General features: G+C 40.6%; 1 protein-coding gene across 4 annotated transcripts in view; it reads right to left on the bottom strand.

Moving 5' to 3' along the window:
* The window catches only part of LOC131946798 (uncharacterized), a 96,243-nt gene that overhangs the window by 22,747 nt on the left and 48,788 nt on the right, over positions 1-24,708 (bottom strand). For all 4 annotated transcript variants that reach the window (XM_059307738.1, XM_059307739.1, XM_059307740.1 and 1 more), the window contains exon 9: positions 4,426-4,535. In XM_059307738.1, coding sequence (XP_059163721.1) covers positions 4,426-4,535 — 110 coding nt within the window. The remainder of the gene's footprint in view (positions 1-4,425; positions 4,536-24,708) is intronic.

The following is a 24,708-nucleotide window of genomic DNA, read 5'->3' as shown; positions in this document are numbered from 1 at the left end:
CACCCAGCATATAAATCTACTCACACATCCATCACATAAATCTACTCACACATCCGTCACATAAATCTACTCACTCACACATCCAGCACATAAATCTACTCACACATCCAGCACATAAATCTACTCACTCACACATCCAGCACATAAATCTACTCACACACACAGCACATAAATCTACTCACTCACACATCCAGCACATAAATCTACTCACTCACACATCCATCACATAAATCTACTCACTCACACATCCAGCACATAAATCTACTCACACACACAGCACATAAATCTACTCACTCACTAATCCAGCACATAAATCTACTCACTCACACATCCAGCACATAAATCTACTCACACATCCAGCACATAAATCTACTCACTCACACATCCAGCACATAAATCTACTCACACATCCATCACATAAATCTACTCACTCACACATCCAGCACATAAATCTACTCACACATCCAGCACATAAATCTACTCACTCACACATCCAGCACATAAATCTACTCACACATCCAGCACATAAATCTACTCACACATCCAGCACATAAATCTACTCACTCACACATCCAGCACATAAATCTACTCACACATCCAGTACATAAATCTACTCACTCACACATCCAGCACATAAATCTACTCACACATCCAGTACATAAATCTACTCACACATCCAGCACATAAATCTACTCACACATCCAGCACATAAATCTACTCACTCACACATCCAGCACATAAATCTACTCACTCACACATCCAGCACATAAATCTACTCACACATCCAGCACATAAATCTACTCACACATCCAGCACATAAATCTACTCACTCACACATCCAGCACATAAATCTACTCACACTTCCAGCACATAAATCTACTCACACATTCAGCACATAAATCTGCTCACACATTCAGCATATAAATCTACTCACACATCCAGCACATAAATCTACTCACACATCCATCACATAAATCTACTCACTCACACATCCAGCACATAAATCTACTCACACATCCAGCACATAAATCTACTCACACATCCAGCACATAAATCTACTCACACATCCAGCACATGAATCTACTCACACATCCGTCACATAAATCTACTGACTCACACATCCAGCACATAAATCTACTCACACATCCAGCACATAAATCTACTCACACACACAGCACATAAATCTACTCACTCACACATCCAGCACATAAATCTACTCACACATCCAGCACATAAATCTACTCACACATCCATCACATAAATCTACTCACACATCCAGCACATAAATCTACTCACACATCCAGCACATAAATCTACTCACTCACACATCCAGCACATAAATCTACTCACTCACGCATCCAGCACATAAATCTACTCATTCACACATCCAGCACATAAATCTACTCACACATCCGTCACATAAATCTACTCACTCACACACCCAGCATATAAATCTACTCACACATCCAGCACATAAATCTACTCACACATCCAGCACATAAATCTACTCACTCACACATCCAGCACATAAATCTACTCACTCACACATCCAGCACATAAATCTACTCACACATCCAGCACATAAATCTACTCACACATCCAGCACATAAATCTACTCACACATCCAGCACATAAATCTACTCACACACACATCCAGCACATAAATCTACTCACTCACACATCCAGCACATAAATCTACTCACTCACACATCCAGCACATAAATCTACTCACACATCCAGCACATAAATCTACTCACACATCCAGCACATAAATCTACTCACACATCCAGCACATAAATCTACTCACTCACACATCCAGCACATAAATCTACTCACACATCCAGCACATAAATCTACTCACACATCCAGCACATAAATCTACTCACTCACACATCCAGCACATAAATCTACTCACACATCCAGCACATAAATCTACTCACACATCCAGCACATAAATCTACTCACACATCCAGCACATAAATCTACCCACTCACACATCCAGCACATAAATCTACTCACACATCCAGCACATAAATCTACTCACTCACACATCCAGCACATAAATCTACTCACTCACACATCCAGCACATAAATCTACTCACACATCCAGCACATAAATCTACCCACTCACACATCCAGCACATAAATCTACCCACTCACACATCCAGCACATAAATCTACTCACACATCCAGCACATAAATCTACTCACTCACACATCCAGCACATAAATCTACTCACACATCCAGCACATAAATCTACTCACTGACACATCCAGCACATAAATCTACTCACACATCCATCACATAAATCTACTCACTCACACATCCAGCACATAAATCTACTCACACATCCAGCACATAAATCTACTCACACATCCAGCACATAAATCTACTCACACATCCAGCACATAAATCTACTCACACATCCAGCACATAAATCTACTCACACATCCGTCACATAAATCTACTCACACATCCAGCACATAAATCTACTCACACATCCAGCACATAAATCTACTCACTCACACATCCAGCACATAAATCTACTCACTCACACATCCAGCACATAAATCTACTCACTCACACATCCAGCACATAAATCTACTCACACATCCAGCACATAAATCTACCCACTCACACATCCAGCACATAAATCTACTCACACATCCAGCACATAAATCTACTCACACATCCAGCACATAAATCTACTCACACATCCGTCACATAAATCTACTCACACATCCAGCACATAAATCTACTCACACATCCAGCACATAAATCTACTCACTCACACATCCATCACATAAATCTACTCACACATCCAGCACATAAATCTACTCACACATCCAGCACATAAATCTACTCACACATCCAGCACATAAATCTACTCACACATCCAGCACATAAATCTACTCACACATCCGTCACATAAATCTACTCACACATCCAGCACATAAATCTACTCACACATCCAGCACATAAATCTACTCACTCACACATCCAGCATATAAATCTACTCACTCACACACTCAGCACATAAATCTACTCACACACACATCCAGCACATAAATCTACTCACTCACACATCCAGCACATAAATGTACTCACACATCCAGCACATAAATCTACTCACACATCCAGCACATAAATCTACTCACACATCCAGCACATAAATCTAAACACACACCCAGCACATAAATCTACTCACACATCCAGCACATAAATCTACTCACACACACAGCACATAAATCTACTCACTCACACATCAAGCACATAAATCTACTCACACACCCAGCACATAAATCTACTCACACATCCAGCACATAAATCTACTCACACATCCATCACATAAATCTACTCACACATCCAGCACATAAATCTACTCACACATCCAGCACATAAATCTACTCACACATCCAGCACATAAATCTACTCACACATCCATCACATAAATCTACTCACACATCCAGCACATAAATCTACTCACACATCCAGCACATAAATCTACTCACACATCCAGCACATAAATCTACTCACTCACACATCCAGCACATAAATCTACTCACTCACACATCCAGCACATAAATCTACTCACACATCCAGCACATAAATCTACTCACACATCCAGCACATAAATCTACTCACACATCCAGCACATAAATCTACTCACTCACACATCCAGCACATAAATCTACTCACACACACACCCAGCACATAAATCTACTCACTCACACATCCAGCACATAAATCTACTCACACACACATCCAGCACATAAATCTACTCACACACACATCCAGCACATAAATCTACTCACACATCCAGCACATAAATCTACTCACTCACACATCCAGCACATAAATCTACTCACACACACACCCAGCACATAAATCTACTCACTCACACATCCAGCACATAAATCTACTCACACACACATCCAGCACATAAATCTACTCACACACACATCCAGCACATAAATCTACTCACTCACACATCCAGCACATAAATCTACTCACACATCCAGCACATAAATCTACTCACACATCCGTCACATAAATCTACTCACTCACACATCCAGCACATAAATCTACTCACACATCCAGCATATAAATCTACTCACACATCCAACACATAAATCTACTCACACATCCGTCACATAAATCTACTCACACATCCATCACATAAATCTACTCACACTAAATCTACAGGCCAAAACAAATGGATACAACAGGTGTAGCCTTAAATAGTTTTGACCTGTCACCATCAGTTCCCATGACGTAAGAGCTAAGTGTAACGGCTAAAGTACAAGACTCACAGCGTACACATCAACATCAGGTTTACACATCAACAAGATGTACACATCAACATAATATTGTAGACAAAACCATGAGGTGTACATAAAACTATGAAACAAAATGTGTACCGACCTTTTCTGTGTCTACCTTGTGGGTCGATGTGTGATGCGGCAAGGTCTTTGTGACGCCGCCCGTCCCAGGGGCTGCCACACTCCGTTGTATGACCAGACTCGAGGGGGGATCTGGGGGAGGAGAACAAATTGTTGTATGACCAGACTCGAGGGGGGATCTGGGGGAGGAGAACAAATTGTTGTATGACCAGACTCGAGGGGGGATCTGGGGGAGGAGAACAAATTGTTGTATGACCAGACTCGAGGGGGGATCTGGGGGAGGAGAACAAATTGTTGTATGACCAGACTGACGGGGGGGGGGGTCTGGGGGAAAACAAAAAGCTGTATATCCACAAGTCTAAAGTAGATTTGTACATCCACAAGTCTAGAGTAGATTTGTACATCCACAAGTCTAGAGTAGATTTTGTACATCCACAAGTCTAGAGTAGATTTGTACATCCACAAGTCTAGAGTAGATTTGTACATCCACAAGTCTAGAGTAGATTTGTACATCCACAAGTCTAGAGTAGATTTTGTACATCCACAAGTCTAGAGTAGATTTTGTACATCCACAAGTCTAGAGTAGATTTGTACATCCACAAGTCTAGAGTAGATTTGTACATCCACAAGTCTAGAGTAGATTTTGTACATCCACAAGTCTAGAGTAGATTTGTACATCCACAAGTCTAGAGTAGATTTGTACATCCACAAGTCTAGAGTAGATTTGTGTACATCCACAAGTCTAGAGTCTAGAGTAGATTTGTACATCCACAAGTCTAGAGTAGATAGCATCATTTATAGTCTCTCAACATTCATACATAGGCAAAAATTATTGACCTCCCGACATTAAAGACGAAGAATATTGAAGGGACCATTGACACAAGACATGTAGACTTAAAAAGATCGAAAATATTTTTACACCCGAAAAAAAAAAATCGAATATCCAAATATGGTCCAAAATTTTCTTTAGCGAAGGTTTTATTACACGTTTATTGGTAATTTTATTGTACCTTTGTAAAATTTGCATCCCAAGTAAACAAAGGCAGTGATATGATGTCACCAAAGCTGACCCAGTTAAACACAAATACATTTTAACCCTCTATAGACCAGAGTTGAACAACCCCACACATTTAACACTCTAACGACCAGAGTTGAACAGCCACACACATTTTAACCCTCTATAGACCAGAGTTGAACAACCCCACACATTTAACACTCTATAGATCAGAGTTGAACAACCCCACACTTTTCAACCCTCTATAGACCAGAGTTGAACAACCCCACACTTTTCAACCCTCTATAGACCAGAGTTGAACAACCCCACACATTTAACACTCTATAGACCAGAGTTGAACAACCCCACACATTTAACACTCTATAGACCAGAGTTGAACAACCCCACACATTTTAACCCTCTATAGACCAGAGTTGAACAACCCCACACTTTTCAACCCTCTATAGATCAGTTGAACAACCCCACACTTTTCAACCCTCTATAGACCAGAGTTGAACAACCCCACACATTTAACACTCTATAGACCAGAGTTGAACAACCCCACACATTTAACACTATATAGACCAGAGTTGAACAACCCCACACATTTCAACACTCTATAGACCAGAGTTCAACAACCCCACACTTTTCAACCCATATAGACCAGTGTTGAACAACCCCACACATTTAACACTATATAGACCAGAGTTGAACAACCCCACACATTTAACACTCTATAGACCTAGACCAGAGTTGAACAGCCCCACACTTTTCAACCCTCTATAGACCAGAGTTCAACAACCCCAAACATTTAACACTCTAACGAACAGAGTTGAACAACCCCACACATTTAACACTCTAACGACCATAGTTGAACAACCCCAAACATTTAACACTCTAACAACCAGAGTTGAACAGCCACACACATTTTAACCCTCTATAGACCAGAGTTGAACAACCCCACACTTTTCAACCCTCTATAGACCAGAGTTGAACAACCCCAAACATTTAACACTCTAACGACCAGAGTTGAACAGCCACACACATTTTAACCCTCTAAAGACCAGAGTTGAACAACCCCACACTTTTCAACCCTCTATAGACCAGAGTTGAACAACCCCACACTTTTCAACCCTCTATAGACCAGAGTTGAACAACCCCAAACATTTAACACTCTATAGACCAGAGTTGAACAACCCCACACATTTAACACTATATAGACCAGAGTTGAACAACCCCACACATTTCAACACTCTATAGACCAGAGTTCAACAACCCCACACTTTTCAACCCTCTATAGACCAGAGTTGAACAACCCCACACTTTTCAACCCTCTATAGACCAGAGTTGAACAACCCCAAACATTTAACACTTTAACGACCAGAGTTGAACAACCCCACACTTTTCAACCCTCTATAGACCAGAGTTGAATAACCCCATTATCCCCATAAACTTTAGCGCTCGGAAACTTTATTGTTTTTCCGTCCCCTGGCAGTAAATTATAATAAACATCAGGACCCCCCCCCTACACACACACAGCAATCACGTGGTTTAATGACGTCACCCTGAGCATCTGTGATTGACAATAAACCAATCAGCCGCGTGGATTAAGGGTCGGTTCATTAATCGATTCTAGTCAAGACGAAATCACACACGTGTTAAAATGTGTGCTTGATGTAGCTGTACGTAAAAGCTTCATTTCAACACACGAGGTTGGCGCACGGCATAATTCTTGTTGGCGTGTTCTAATGTAATGCTACAAGGTCACCCGAAGGTCACATGGGGTGCAGTGCCGTCAATTGAAGGTCACGTGATGGGTAGTGCCGTCACCTGAAGCGATGTGCAGGGACGGGCAGGTGTAGAGACCGGATGTGGAAATCTCTAACATGGCGTCAACGACAACCACGTGGGTATGCTCGCGTGAGTGACGTCAGGCTTGCCTAATGATTCAGTCAAAGGTGAGTCCCCATTCACACGGTGTGGTGTGTGTGGGGGTGTGGGGTGTGTGGGGTGGGGTGTCTAATCTGACAGGTAAACTTAGGTCAGTTTCATTAACATACATAGGGGGTTAGGGTACTTGAGGGTCTACATAGGGGGTCAGGGTACTTGCAGGTCTACATGGGGGGGGGGACAGGCTCCTAGCAGACACATAGGGGTCTACATATAGGGGGTCAGGGTACTAGAGTGTCTACATATAGGGGGTCAGGGTACTAGAGTGTCTACATATAGGGGGTCAGGGTACTAGAGGGTCTACATATAGGGGGTCAGGGTACTAGAGGGTCTACATATAGGGGGTCAGGGTACTAGAGGGTCTACATATAGGGGGTGAAGGTACTAACAGACCCAACTAGCAGCCCAATACGTTTGGGGAATAGTGGATGTTACACCCACCCCCACCCCCTCAGAGAAATATGCCGGAAACTGATACCTACACATATGGGGAACTCTTGTATTTACATGTACACATTTGGGACCACTCGCGTCACACATGGCAAAATATGAAGAAAGCTATGACGTCATAAGAAGAGCACGTATGGCCAGATAAACACGCCACACATAGAAATATGTTTTAATGGACCAATTTTTTTATTACCAACTACACACATCATAAATGGAACAGCCTAGATGTGTAAGTGTTTACAGGCAACTTACATGAAGAGGCGTAGCCAGGGCGGGACGGGGAGTCGAACCGCTGCGGGTGACAAAATTTAACGGGGGTGAACGCCAAGGCAAAATATTGCAAAATGTATAAAATGAAATGCCTTTTTGAAAGATCCATTAGTGATTAATTATAGTTAACTAGTCTTTTAAGTACAAATCGACAATTATTACAAGAGGGTGGGGGTGAACACAATGACGTAAACGTGCTATAACTATAAAGAAAACATTATAAAAACACTATAGATAAACATCGTTACTCTTAATTCTGTATATATATATATATATATATATATATATATATATATATATATATATATATATATATATATATATATATATATATATATATATACATATAACTTTGTTTCTTGGGAGAAGGGAGGTGACACCACGAATTGCCGCACCGGGTGACACCCCACCTAGCGACGCCACTGCATGCACGTAGGTTACATGTACGTGCGCGGCACCCACTGAGAACACCTGTTAAGGCGGGTGAGATAATATAGACATTGTCAAACTACCTTTTTATGGTGTTCAACTTTTTTTTGTGATGACAAACTACTTTTTTATGACATTAAACTACGTTTTTTGTGAGCCCCCCCCCCCCAAACGAAAAGGAATTTATATATTTATACATATTTCCCCCCGGAAATTTTAGTCATCCCCCCCCCCTCGAAAATTTCAAGTGCATCTCCCTGAGAAAAAGTCTGGAAGAAACAGGCAGGGCAATGCTGAGCCTGTTGCTGACCTCATGACCCCGTCATACGCCTGCTGTTCTGATTGGTGTTTTGGAAATAACGGCCCGGCTGTAGTCTCCACAGCTGGTGGTTGTCAAGCAGCTGGTTGTCACGACGGGTTGTCACGACGGGTTGTCACGACGGGTTGTCTCTCCCCCCCCCCCCCCCCCCCAACATTTAACCTAAACTTAGCTATACGTTATCAGCCTGTACTAAACTAGGCGACAAATATGCACATATTTGCTACCATAAAACTACTACTATCAAATAAATATCAGATAAATATAATTTAATGTGCAGACAAAGTTGATGCAAACGAAGCAGTGTGTAGATGTGTGCTTGTTGAGAGTTCGCTGACCGCATGTCGGCAGTGGTACAGGGCTGTTTCCACTGACCGCAGTGGTACAGGGCTGTTTCCACTGACCGCAGTGGTACAGGGCTGTTTCTCGTCCACTGACCGCAGTGGTACAGGGCTGTTTCCACTGACCGCAGTGGTACAGGGCTGTTTCTCATCCACTGACCGCAGTGGTACAGGGCTGTTTCCACTGACCGCAGTGGTACAGGGCTGTTTCTCGTCCACTGACCAAGATAATACAAGGCTGTGTTTTATTGACCTGAGTTTATTTCATCATGTGCATCTTGGACCATTAACAAAAAATCGAATTTAATTTTATCGTAGGGGCAATGAGTGTGCGGGGAATATAGACTATACACTATACGTCATTTTGTGTCTGTCTGTGTGTGTGTCTGTTTGTGTGTGTGTCTGTGTGTGTGTGCTTGTTTGAGTCTGTGTCTGTGTCTGATTGTGTATGTGTTTGTGTGTGTCCGTTTGTCTGTTTGTGTGTGTCTATGTGTATGTCTGTCTGTTTGAGAGTGTCTGTGTGTTTGTGTCTATGAGTGTGTGTGTGTGTGTCTGTCTGTGTGTATGATTGTGTCTTTGTGTGTGTCCGTTTGTGTGTGTCTGCGTGTGTCTGTGCACGAAAACAAGCACGTGGAATCAGACGCGTAGCGAGGTGGGGGGGGGGGGGGGGCGGGGGTGCGGACCGCACCGGGTGACTCCATTTAGAGGGGTGACACCAAGGCAAAAAAATAGCAAATATATAGAGAAAAATGATAATTCCTCTTGATTAAGTGATTAATTCGAGTGTAAAATAGTCTCTTAAGAGGTGCAAATCGAAAGTTTGAGGGGGGGGGGGGGTGCAAATCGTAAATTGAAAGTTTGTCTCCGGAAAGGGTCGCTACGCCTCTGAGGGGTGACACCATTAAGTGCCGCACCGGGTGACACCCGACCTCACTACGCCACTGCGTGAAATGAGCGTGTGTGAAACAAATATGTGAGCGGGCACACATACACACATATACATACACACACACCTTTAAATTATAAAAAAAAAATTATGTACAAGATAAAGCCACATAAACTCGTGATTTAAAAAAACAACAAAGCCAATTGTTCTCGAATAAATCAAACATGTGTTACACCTTGCCTTATGTTGTGGGACACGATAAGTCCTATTGTTACTGTTACACTCACACGGATCTGTACGTCGGTTAGGCCGATATACAAGGTGTGAAATCAGGGTTTCTTTCAGGTAGCTCTTTGAGAGGGGGGAAGGGGGGATGCACGCTCCCAAGCACGTCTACTACCAACTCCCCCCCCCCCCCCCCCACCGCCGGATAAAGTAGATAACAATTATACAAATGTAAAAGATATACTTAAATACTTTAACCAGTGCCCCCGCCCGTCCCAAAGTTTCAAGTGCCCCCCCCCCCCCTGTATAAAAATGTGTGACAGAAATCCTACAAATCAATGGCACATATCTACACATTGAGTCGATGAAAACAGTATCGGGAACGCTTATGGAAACCATTTTGTAATTAGGTAGTTTAATTAAATAACAGGGCTATGTTATCCACGTCTATAGTTAATTAAAAATTAGATTAATCTGGGGGGGGGGGGCGCTATGGGGGCTTACTCTCTGTTACCCCATAGATGAGCTTTACGTCGGCTGGCCAGAGCTTTACGTCGGCTGGCCAGAGCTTTACGTTGGTTGGCCAGAGCTTTACGTCGGCTGGCCAGAGCTTTACGTTGGTTGGCCAGAGCTTTACGTTGGTTGGCCAGAGCTTTACGTTGGTTGGCCAGATATAGATTTACGTCGTTTGGCCAGATATAGCTTTATGTTGGCTGGCCAAATATTAATATATGAAAATACTATGGGATATGCGGAGGAAATCCTAGAATATTATTGCACTAGATCTAGATGATAAAAACACATCATCCATCATTGCACCGGATGATAAAAGAAAATCATCAACTGTTGCACTAGATGATAAAAGCACATCATCAACTGTTGCACTAGATGATAAAAGCACATCATCCATCATTGCACTGGATGATAAAAGCACATCATCAACTGTTGCACTAGATGATAAGACCACCCATCAATACCCACCACCTGCCCTGTCGTTTAAAGGCCGTCAACTGTAAACAGCAGTTAAAAATGTCGTTTACCTTACACTACAGTGGGTCGGTGTGTTCAGATAAAAATACAATTAATGAGTTCAGCAAAGCTATCAACCCGAATGTTGAAAAAAATGTTGGTGAGCTTTAAAAATGTTGATGAGCTTAAATATGCTGGTGAGCTTAAAACATGTTGGTGAGTTTAAAAAATGTTGGCCGCTTGTGGAAGATTATATATATATATATATATATATATATATATATATATATATATATATATATATATATATATATATATATATATATCTATCACTAATACCATCAAATGTTTAAGTGAATGCGATGCCAACCACTAACTACACAATGTAAAGTCTGATGGTGACTAACTACACAATGTAAAGTCTGATGGTGACTAACTACACAATGTAAAGTCTGATGGTGACTAACTACACAATGTAAAGTCTGATGGTGACTAACTACACAATGTAAAGTCTGATGGTGACTAACTACACAATGTAAAGTCTGATGGTGACTAACTACACAATGTAAAGTCTGATGGTGACTAACTACACAATGTAAAGTCTGATGGTGACTAACTACACAATGTAAAGTCTGATGGTGACTAACTACACAATGTAAGTCTGATGGTGACTAACTACACAATGTAAAGTCTGATGGTGACTAACTACACAATGTAAAGTCTGATGGTGACTAACTACACAATGTAAAGTCTGATGGTGACTAACTACACAATGTAAAGTCTGATGGTGACTAACTACACAATGTAAAGTCTGATGGTGACTAACTACACAATGTAAAGTCTGATGGTGACTAACTACACAATGTAAAGTCTGATGGTGACTAACTACACAATGTAAAGACTGATGGTGACTAACTACACAATGTAAAGTCTGATGGTGACTAACTACACAATGTAAAGCCTGATGGTGACTAACTACACAATGTAAAGGCTGATGGTGACTAACTACACAATGTAAAGTCTGATGGTGACTAACTACACAATGTAAGTCTGATGGTGACTAACTACACAATGTAAAGTCTGATGGTGACTAACTACACAATGTACAGGCTGATAGTGACTAACTACACAATGTAAAGTCTGATGGTGACTAACTACACAATGTAAAGTCTGATGGTGACTAACTACACAATGTAAAGGCTGATGGTGACTAACTACACAATGTAAAGACTGATGGTGACTAACTACACAATGTTAAGTCTGATGGTGACTAACTACACAATGTAAAGTCTGATGGTGACTAACTACACAATGTAAAGGCTGATGGTGACTAACTACACAATGTAAAGTCTGATGGTGACTAACTACACAATGTAAAGTCTGATGGTGACTAACTACACAATGTAAAGTCTGATGGTGACTAACTACACAATGTAAAGTCTGATGGTGACTAACTACACAATGTAAGTCTGATGGTGACTAACTACACAATGTAAAGTCTGATGGTGACTAACTACACAATGTAAAGTCTGATGGTGACTAACTACACAATGTACAGGCTGATAGTGACTAACTACACAATGTAAAGTCTGATGGTGACTAACTACACAATGTAAAGACTGATGGTGACTAACTACACAATGTAAAGTCTGATGGTGACTAACTACACAATGTAAAGTCTGATGGTGACTAACTACACAATGTAAAGACTGATGGTGACTAACTACACAATGTAAAGTCTGATGGTGACTAACTACACAATGTAAAGTCTGATGGTGACTAACTACACAATGTAAAGTCTGATGGTGACTAACTACACAATGTAAAGTCTGATGGTGACTAACTACACAATGTAAAGGCTGATGGTGACTAACTACACAATGTAAAGTCTGATGGTGACTAACTACACAATGTAAAGACTGATGGTGACTAACTACACAATGTAAAGGCTGATGGTGACTAACTACACAATGTACAGGCTGATAGTGACTAACTACACAATGTAAAGTCTGATGGTGACTAACTACACAATGTAAAGACTGATGGTGACTAACTACACAATGTAAAGGCTGATGGTGACTAACTACACAATGTAAAGTCTGATGGTGACTAACTACACAATGTAAAGTCTGATGGTGACTAACTACACAATGTAAAGGCTGATGGTGACTAACTACACAATGTAAAGTCTGATGGTGACTAACTACACAATGTAAAGTCTGATGGTGACTAACTACACAATGTAAAGGCTGATGGTGACTAACTACACAATGTAAGTCTGATGGTGACTAACTACACAATGTAAAGTCTGATGGTGACTAACTACACAATGTAAAGTCTGATGGTGACTAACTACACAATGTAAAGTCTGATGGTGACTAACTACACAATGTAAAGTCTGATGGTGACTAACTACACAATGTAAAGTCTGATGGTGACTTACTACACAATGTAAAGACTGATGGTGACTAACTACACAATGTAAAGCCTGATGGTGACTAACTACACAATGTAAAGTCTGATGGTGACTAACTACACAATGTAAAGTCTGATGGTGACTAACTACACAATGTAAAGGCTGATGGTGACTAACTACACAATGTAAAGTCTGATGGTGACTAACTACACAATGTAAAGTCTGATGGTGACTAACTACACAATGTAAAGGCTGATGGTGACTAACTACACAATGTAAAGTCTGATGGTGACTAACTACACAATGTAAAGTCTGATGGTGACTAACTACACAATGTAAGTCTGATGGTGACTAACTACACAATGTAAAGTCTGATGGTGACTAACTACACAATGTACAGGCTGATAGTGACTAACTACACAATGTAAAGACTGATGGTGACTAACTACACAATGTACAGGCTGATAGTGACTAACTACACAATGCAACCCACAGCTGAACTCAAAGTTGTAGACCTACAACTACTCAGCAGGAGATCAGTCAGAAGGAAACATAAAAGTGTGAGCTTTTACGGCACGATAAGAGTCAAAATTGCTAGGACATAGACAGGTTAGGACATAGGTTAGGACATAGACAGGTTAAAACATAGACAAGTTATGACATAGACAGGTTAAAACATAGACAGGTTAGGACATAAACAGGTTAGGACATAAACAGGTTAGGACATAAACAGGTTAGGACATAGACAGGTTAGGACATAGACAGGTTAGGACATAGACAGGTTAGGACATAGACAGGTTAGGACATAGACAGGTTAAAACATAGACAGGTTAGGACATAGGTTAGGACATAGACAGGTTAGGACATAGACAGGTTAAAACATAGACAGGTTAGGACATAGACAGGTTAGGCCATAAACTGGTTATGACATAGGTTAGGACATAGACAGGTTAAAACATAGACAGGTTAGGACATAGACAGGTTAGGACATAGGTTAGGACATAGACAGGTTAAAACATAGACAGGTTAGGACATAGACAGGTTAGGACATAGACAGGTTAGGACATAGACAGGTTAGGACATTGACAGGTTAGGACATAGGTTAGGACATAGACAGGTTAGGACATAAACAGGTTAGTACATAGTTTAGGACATAGACAGGTTAAGACATAGACAGGTTAGGACATAGACAGGTTAGGACATAGACAGGTTAGGACATAGACAGGTTAGGACATAGACAGGTTAAAACATAGGTTAGGACATAGACAGGTTAGGACATAGACAGGTTAAAACATAGACAGGTTAGGACATCAGGTAATGAAAGAGGTCGTAAGGACATGATGTAGGTAGGACATGAGGAGTACGGAGGAAAGGACATGTTTAAAGGACATACTGACCACAGCACATACTGACCACAGCACATACCGAAGATATTTTTATGTACTCAATGACACTGACAAAGGAATACAAAAAAGTAAACGTTTATCCATCTACATTTTTTTAAAAAGATGAACTTAAACCGCTTTCTAACCATTTGATTTTAATTTTAACCATCGTTTAAAATACGGAACCCATATTAAACCACTGCCAAGAATACGCTGCCAAATTTAAACTATTTCCTAAAATATCAAACAAAAACAAACAAGCCAAGGATTTCACATGGTTTTTAAAATGTCGGAACTTTGAACCGAGTTATCTCCCCGAAGAGCAGTAATGCAAGAGTGATGTTTCCTTACTTTTAAATGTGTAACGCTAACACGAGATAAAGTTGGATGGCGCGGGGAAAAAATGTTTTAAAGTGCACCTGCAAGGGAAGCAACTGTGGGAAAGAAAGACAACTCTGGCCGACTATTGATATTTCGTGGGATGAATGATCGTGCCTTGGAATGTTACGCAAGTCTCGGGCTAGTCATTAAAGTGCAGTCGTCAAAAGAGTAATTTTCTCAACTCTCGTCATAACAGCATTTTTATCAACACTCGTCATAAAAGCAATTTTATCAACACTCGCCATGAGAGAATTTTATCAACACTCGTCATGAGAGCAATTTTATCAACACTCGTCATAAGAACAATTTTATCAACACTCGTCATGAGAGCAATTTTATCAACACTCGTCATGAGAGCAATTTTATCAACACTCGTCATGAGAGCAATTTTATCAACACTCGTCATAAGAGCAATTTTATCAACACGCGCCATGAGAGCAATTTTATCAACACTCGTCAAAAGAGCAATTTTATCAACACTCGTCATGAGAGCAATTTTATCAACACTCGTCATGAGAGCAATTTTATCAACACTCGTCATTAGGGCACTTTTATCAACACTCGTCATAAGAGCAATTTTATCAACACTCGTCATGAGAGCAATTTTATCAACACTCGTCATAAGAGCAATTTTATCAACACTCGTCATAAGAGTAATTTTATCAACACTCGTCATAAGAACAATTTTATCAACACTCGTCAAAAGAGCACATTTCTCAACACTCGTCATAAGAACAATTTTATCAACACTTGTCAAAAGAGCACATTTCTCAACACTCGTCACACGAGCAATTTTATCAACAACTTGAAAAAAACAACCTCGACATGGAACCCATCCATTAGATAAACACAACCACTAGTTTACAGTGATATGACGTCAGGACTGAGAGTTTGCTAGATGGATGAAGTAACAACAAGATCTGCGTGTACGAAAACCAGCAGTTCAGAATGTTCATGTAAAAAATCGTTATGTTTTCTATAATAACTGCAATTAGAATTATTGGTTAGATATTTTTAGAGGAAAGAATTTAAATTATCGGTTAGGCGTTTTTAAGGGAGAGAATCGGGATGCATCTATTTGACATTTTTGAGGGCAGAATAGTGATATAATGGTGTCAATGGAATTGGAGGAAAATACGTGGCATTTTAATGTACGTGAAGTTTATTTTACACTTAGGGAACCCAAATAAAGTGGGGACATCACATCCAAGTGACCCGAATAAAGTGGGGACATCACATCCAAGTGACCCAAATAAAGTGGGGACATCACATCCAAGTGACCCGAATAAAGTGGGGACATCACATCCAAGTGACCCAAATAAAGTGGGGACATCACATCCAAGTGACCCAAATCAAAAGGGACATCACATCCAAGTGACCCAAATAAAGTGGGGACATCACATCCAAGTGACCCGAATAAAATGGGGACATCACATCCAAGTGACCCAAATAAAAAGGGACATCACATCCAAGTGACCCGAATAAAGTGGGGACATCACATCCAAGTGACCCGAATAAAGTGGGGACATCACATCCAAGTGACCCAAATAAAGTGGGGACATCACATCCAAGTGACCCAAATAAAGTGGGGACATCACATCCAAACGGCACAAACAAACTTTTACAAAAAAGTTATCCTCATCGCCTTAATCCGCTTAAACTCTGGGAGATTAGGGCGCTCGATATTCTGGCACCGAGTTTCATGGCGCTGGACCTACAGACACTGGACATTTTGGCGCTGGACCTACAGAAACTGGACATTTTGGCGCTGGACCTACAGAAACTGGACATTTTGGCACTGGGCCTTCAGAAACTGGACATTTTGGCGCTGGACAACCAAGTACTGGACATTTTGGCGCTGGACCTACAGAAACTGGACATTTTGGCGCTGGACCTACAGACACTGGACATTTTGGCGCTGGACCTACAGAAACTGGACATTTTGGCACTGGCCCTACAGAAACTGGACATTTTGGCGCTGGACCTACAGAAACTGGACATTTTGGCACTGGACCTACAGAAACTGGACATTTTGGCGCTGGACAACCAAGTACTGGACATTTTGGCGCTGGACCTACAGAAACTGGACATTTTGGCGCTGGACCTACAGAAACTGGACATTTTGGCGCTAGACAACCAAGTACTGGACATTTTGGCGCTGGACAACCAAGTACTGGACATTTTGGCGCTGGCCCTACAGAAACTGGACATTTTGGCGCTGGACCTACAGACACTGGACATTTTGGCGCTGGACCTACAGACACTGGACATTTTGGCGCTGGACCTACAGAAACTGGACATTTTGGCACTGGACCTACAGAAACTGGACATTTTGGCGCTGGACCTACAGAAACTGGACATTTTGGCGCTGGACCTACAGAAACTGGACATTTTGGCACTGGACCTACAGAAACTGGACATTTTGGCGCTAGACAACCAAGTACTGGACATTTTGGCGCTGGACAACCAAGTACTGGACATTTTGGCGCTGGACCTACAGAAACTGGACATTTTGGCGCTGGACCTACAGAAACTGGACATTTTGGCGCTGGACCTACAGAAACTGGACATTTTGGCGCTGGACCTACAGAAACTGGACATTTTGGCGCTGGACCTACAGAAACTGGACATTTTGGCGCTAGACAACCAAGTACCTAACCCTGACCCTTTTGGCACCAATTAATGCGTCTTTGCCGAAAATTTTTAAAAAATATGTGACGTTCATAAATAGTAACATAGTAATGTTTTTATTTTCTTCGTTTTAACAAAATGTCAAAATAAAGGCACTAATGTATGGGGCACATGAAACTCCCGGGGGAGGTGGGGGTATTGATCAAAGTTTATATTTTCAGATACCTGTTGGGGTATAAACCAGACACCTGTAGGTCTATAAACCAGACACCTGTAGGTCTATAAATCAGACACCTGTAGGTCTATAAACCAGACACCTGTAGGTCTATAAATCAGACAGCTGTTGCCTATGAACCAGACATTTGTAAATATATAAACGAGACACCAGTAAATCTATAAACCAGACACCTGTGAATATATAAACCAGACACCTGTATTTATAAAAACCAGACACCTGTAAATCTATAAACCAGCCACCTGAATGCACTGAGAGGCTTTATTAACCAGGCACTTGCCCCCCCCCCCCCCCTTAACACCCTCTAGGTTACCTCTATCAGCCTGCAAAATGCCTTGAGTTCATTAAACCTAACAGAATAGGACGTGCAGGACATTTTTTAATTAGCAGGAAACCTGAGCTAAATCAGAGCTTTGCGCTGTAATTTAATTAATTTAATTAGTAAGTCAGCGGTTTAAAGGGGAGCGTCGTACGTGTACTTAGCACTACCACTACTGGCACGGTATACGTGCGAATAGACGTTTGTATTTCACAGTTAAAAACTGTAATAAACATTGCTACAAGCCTGACTACCATAGGTACATCGACTCGCACAGTGATAGTAAAATATAGCGGGTAGTAATCGAATAGCTCATGTACTTCATTCAACACGTCATGTAAAGGAATAATATATAGGAATCCATAACACCATGTATAGGAATTCAAAATGTAAAGTACAGAAAAACGAAAACTGTAAAACATTCTATAAAGCAATCAAATAGGTCCTATATAGCCATACAAGGTATAATATATAGGAATCCATAACATAATGTATAGGAATTAATATCATCCGTATAGTAAATATAAAAACGTGTATAGGGATTAAAACCTCCCGTACAAAAGACGTGCTGTATAGGAATTGAAATCCCCTGTACAAAAGACGTGCTGTATAGGAATTAAAATGTCCCGTACAAAAAAAAAAACGTGCTGTATTAGAATTAAAATCCCCCGTACAAAAAAAACGTGCTGTATTAGAATTAAAATCCCCCGTACAAAAAAAAACGTGCAGTATAAGAATTAAATCTCCAGTACAAAAGACATGCTGTATAGGAATTAAAATGTCCCGTACAAAGAATGTGCTGTATAGGAATTAAAATGTCCCGTACAAAAGACTTGCTGTATAGGAATTAAAATCCCCCGTACGAAAACGTGCTGTATAGGAATAAAATCCACCGTACAAAAAAACGCGCTGTATAGGAATTAAAATCTCCAGTACAAAAAAACGTGCTGTATAGGAATGCAAAAGGTCCTGACGATAATTTCTCCACATGTTGCGCGAGTGACGTCAATGCTCCTCCATTTAGCGATACATAGGGGGCTTCCGGCACAAGAAAAGGTCAAGGTCAAACGGATAACGTTTCTCAACCATATTTTTTTATTCGCTCCAGTTCCAGTTCTGCTGATGCCTTTTATCTAAGTCATTGAAATTGTTCTACTTCTTATAGACGCTCTAAAGCGTTTATCACGTGATAGCATTCCGAACCTTGTGCTATAAATAGGTGGGGGTATCAACCATTCGCTGTGATATGAAGAACTTTACCTTTACAAATATAATTTATTTACAAAATGCGTTCAAAATAACAAGCTTTTACGTGTAAAAAAATTAGGTCGACAATATAGATTCTACAAGTACTAGTGTACACTTGTAAGATTTGTTATGTTGTAGTCGATGGGTCTGGTGCTAATGTTGAAGTTGATGTCTGGTGCTAAACAACCACTTCAACATTCAAAGAACCCCTTAAACATCCAATAACTACAACATTTTAACATTCAGTACAACATTCAGGAAAGCTGACCTAAATAAAGTCCACAAAGCTGTGTCACGTGATATCGATGTCTGATTCGTTAAACCTTGTGACGTCACTGGACCAGACTACACGTTAAACAGACATAAAACATCGCGAGACACACACAATGGTTCCAATGTCTTACGGTAAGGATTCAATATTGGGGGAGTTTTCTGCCGGTTTGTGGCTTCACACTTGGTGAATGATCAGCCGGTTACGTAAATGATCTGCCGGTTACGTGAACTATTTGCCGGCTAATAGCTTCACACATGGTGAATTATCTGCCGGTTACGTGAATTTTATGCCGGCTCGTGAATGATCTGCCGGTTCGTGGCCTCGGCTTGTTGGGAGAGTATGTGTCAGTGGTACCTGGCCTACAGCATAAAATTATCTCCCTCTAATTTACTGTTCTGTCAGACTTAAAACATCAAAATGGCAGGTTTTATTCACAGTAACATTGGAGAAAATTTTGTTTAAAGTCTGGAGCACGGCAGCTATGCATAATCATGGATAACTGCTTGGCCATTTTTTAACTCTCTATGATATATATATATATATATATATATATATATATATATATATATATATATATATATATATATATATATATATATATACATAATCTCAAGTTGTCTAAGTTCTCTAGACAGATTTGATGAAACAAGTAGTCGAGTAAGCCCATGTTGTTACTTAAACTCACACAACGGACACACGAGAAATCCTGGCTCACGTGCAATTATCACCCCCCCCCCCCCAGGTCCGCCTATTAGAAACTGTCAGCGCGTGATAATGGCGCTCACCAGCTGTAGGGCAGGCAGACGTACGTGTGGGTGGGGCGGGTGTGTCAGCGGCTGCTCTAAGTTTTTTACTGCTTGTGCTAGTCGATCCGTCAGCTAATGGTCTGTAGATTGACCGAGGCTTTCATGTAAGGAAGATGTGAGAAAGGTAAAGATGATCTCGTCTTTTGTGAACTGACATCTTTATATCAACTATACAGGTATATAATATATATATATATATATATATATATATATATATATATATATATATATATATATATATATATATATATATATATATATATATATATATATATATATATATACACATAAATAAACAGTTGTAAGTTAGCAAAATAATCTTCTGTCCAAACTGTGTTTAATCAGAGGTTAATGCGATGAATTGCAATTTATAAAAAAAAACTGAGTTGTATCAAAAGTTAGGCCAGGGTAAAGTAAATGAGAAACCTAATGTGTAAATCTGCAAGTCTCAACGAATGCAAAGTGTGGACGTAACGCTGACGTCACTGGTGGTGCACCTCACTGTAAGTCAGCGGTGCGTGAAGGTGCAGCGTCAAAAGACACCGGAAACACGGGTCTTCGGGTTTCAAACAGAGCGTGACCCATATGCTATACACTAACAACAGTGGGGTCAGATACTGACCTGCGTGACCTGCACCGGAAGTGGATCCAATGACGGTCGTTGTGGGGTTAGGAAGAGGCACTGCTGCGGGTACTTGTAGATCCCTGATCCTATGATCCCTGATATATCTGATCCCTGATTTTCCCAAATTTTATTCTGTATCAACCCTGCCATTTATTTTATTCCGAATTAAACCTGATCCTATGATCCCTGATATATCTGATCCCTGATATATCTGATCCCTGATATATCTGATCCCTGATATATCTGATCCCTGATATACCTGATCCCTGATATATCTGATCCCTGATATATCTGATCCCTGATATATCTGATCCCTGATATACCTGATCCCTGATATATCTGATCCCTGATATATCTGACCCCTGATATATCTGATCCCTGATATATCTGACCCCTGATACTCTGATCCCTGATACTCTGATCCCTGATATATCTGATCCCTGATATATCTGATCCCTGATATATCTGATCCTTGATATATCTGACTCCTGATATATCTGACCCCTGATATATCTGATCCCTGATATATCTGATCCCTGATATCCCCGATCCTCTGATCGATCTAGCACATACGATTGTGTGGGATGGCGTGGTCGGGTGGGAGAGAGCATGATTGCTGACCCAAAAGTCGGAAGGTCGGACCCCAGGGGTAGATGAAACTGGGGACAGCAACTCTTGAAGGAGAGACAACTCCAAAGTCAAACAACTGCTGCTTTGTAGTTTGTTCTTGGTTGGACAAAGGCTATGGAAGCAAATCCAAAAAGAAAAGCAGGATGAAATACGAGTTCACGCCTTTTTAGCGCATAACAAGCTGACACGTTATACTGTATTGTGTTGAAGGAATCACAGAGAACACAGAAGAAGTTAGTAGTGTATAGCACTCTGATGACGACATTGAAAATAATTAAACACTAGTTCGACTACCCTATGTTTACAGTTTACATAATGGCGTAAAGTTTGGATTGGTTACTATAGAAACGCTTAAGAGTCTTGCACCAATTGTGTACGTACAGTGGATAAGGCGTAAATTTAGGTCAGGTCTACAGGCTGTAACGATTGTCTATACGCGTGATACAGGTGGGTGGGGGGGTCAAATGGACAGGTACAACAGGTGATCAAATGGGCAGGAAAAACAGTTGATCAAATGGGCAGGTACAACAGGTGATCGAATGGGCAGGTACAACAGGTGATCAAATGGACAGGTACAACAAGACAACAGGTGATCAAATGGGCAGGTACAACAGGTGATCAAATGGGCAGGTACAACAGGTGATCAAATGGACAGGTACAACAGGTGATCAAATGGGCAGGAAAAACAGGTGATCAAATGGACAGGTACAACAGGTGATCAAATGGACAGGTACAACAGGTGATCAAATGGGCAGGTACAACAGGTGATCAAATGGACAGGTACAACAGGTGATCAAATGGACAGGTACAACAGGTGATCAAATGGGCAGGAAAAACAGGTGATCAAATGGGCAGGTACAACAGGTGATCAAATGGGCAGGTACAACAGGACAACAGGTGATCAAATGGGCAGGTACAACAGGTGATCAAATGGGCAGGTACAACAGGTGATCAAATGGGCAGGTACAACAGGTGATCGAATGGGCAGGTACAACAGGTGATCAAATGGGCAGGTACAACAGGTGATCAAATGGGCAGGTACAACAGGACAACAGGTGACTGCTGTAAACTTTATGAACAAAATGCAAAGAACAATACGAAATGTTGTGAAAGAAAGTCTAACTACAATAGGACAAAAATAATTGTCAACGAAATGCTAAAAACTTCATTGACAAAACAAAAACGTGCATGCCACCGCCCCCCCCCCCATCGACAACATATTATAATCACTTCCATAAGTCCCCATCAACTCCTGACAAAACAAAAACACATCTAAAGAATGTGATGACTACTTAGTTCCCATCAACCACTGACACAACAAAAACATCTAAAGAATGTGATGACTACTTAGTCCCCATCAACCACTGACACAACAAAAACATCTAAAGAATGTGATGACTACTTAGTTCCCTTCAACCACTGACTAAACAAAAACATCTAAAGAATGTGATGACTACTTAGTTCCCATCAACCACTGACAAAACAAAAACATCTAAAGAATGTGATGACTACTTAGTCCCCATCAACCACTGACAAAACAAAAACATCTAAAGAATGTGATGACTACTTAGTTCCCATCAACCACTGACACAACAAAAACATCTAAAGAATGTGATGACTACTTAGTCCCCATCAACCACTGACTAAACAAAAACATCTAAAGAATGTGATGACTACTTAGTTCCCATCAACTCCTGACAAAACAAAAACATCTAAAGAATGTGATGACTACTTAGTTCCCATCAACCACTGACTAAACAAAAACATCTAAAGAATGTGATGACTACTTAGTTCCCATCAACCACTGACACAACAAAAACACATCTAAAGAATGTGATGACTACTTAGTTCCCATCAACCACTGACACAACAAAAACATCTAAAGAATGTGATGACTACTTAGTTCCCATCAACCACTGACTAAACAAAAACATCTAAAGAATGTGATGACTACTTAGTCCCCATCAACCACTGACACAACAAAAACACATCTAAAGAATGTGATGACTACTTAGTTCCCATCAACCACTGACACAACAAAAACATCTAAAGAATGTGATGACTACTTAGTTCCCATCAACCACTGACTAAACAAAAACATCTAAAGAATGTGATGACTACTTAGTTCCCATCAACTCCTGACAAAACAAAAACATCTAAAGAATGTGATGACTACTTAGTTCCCATCAACTCCTGACAAAACAAAAACACATCTAAAGAATGTGATGACTACTTAGTTCCCATCAACTCCTGACAAAACAAAAACATCTAAAGAATGTGATGACTACTTAGTCCCCATCAACCACTAACACAACAAAAACATCTAAAGAATGTGATGACTACTTAGTTCCTATCATCTCATGACAAAACAAAAACATCTAAAGAATGTGATGACTACTTAGTCCCCATCAACCACTAACACAACAAAAACATCTAAAGAATGTGATGACTACTTAGTTCCTATCATCTCATGACAAAACAAAAACATCTAAAGAATGTGATGACTACTTAGTCCCCATCAA

Source organism: Physella acuta, unplaced genomic scaffold (genome assembly GCF_028476545.2).
Source record: "Physella acuta isolate Inbredline_101_S28 unplaced genomic scaffold, ASM2847654v3 ptg000571l, whole genome shotgun sequence".
Classification (NCBI taxonomy): Eukaryota; Metazoa; Mollusca; class Gastropoda; family Physidae; genus Physella; species Physella acuta.
This window is presented reverse-complemented; position numbering and strand designations above follow the sequence as displayed.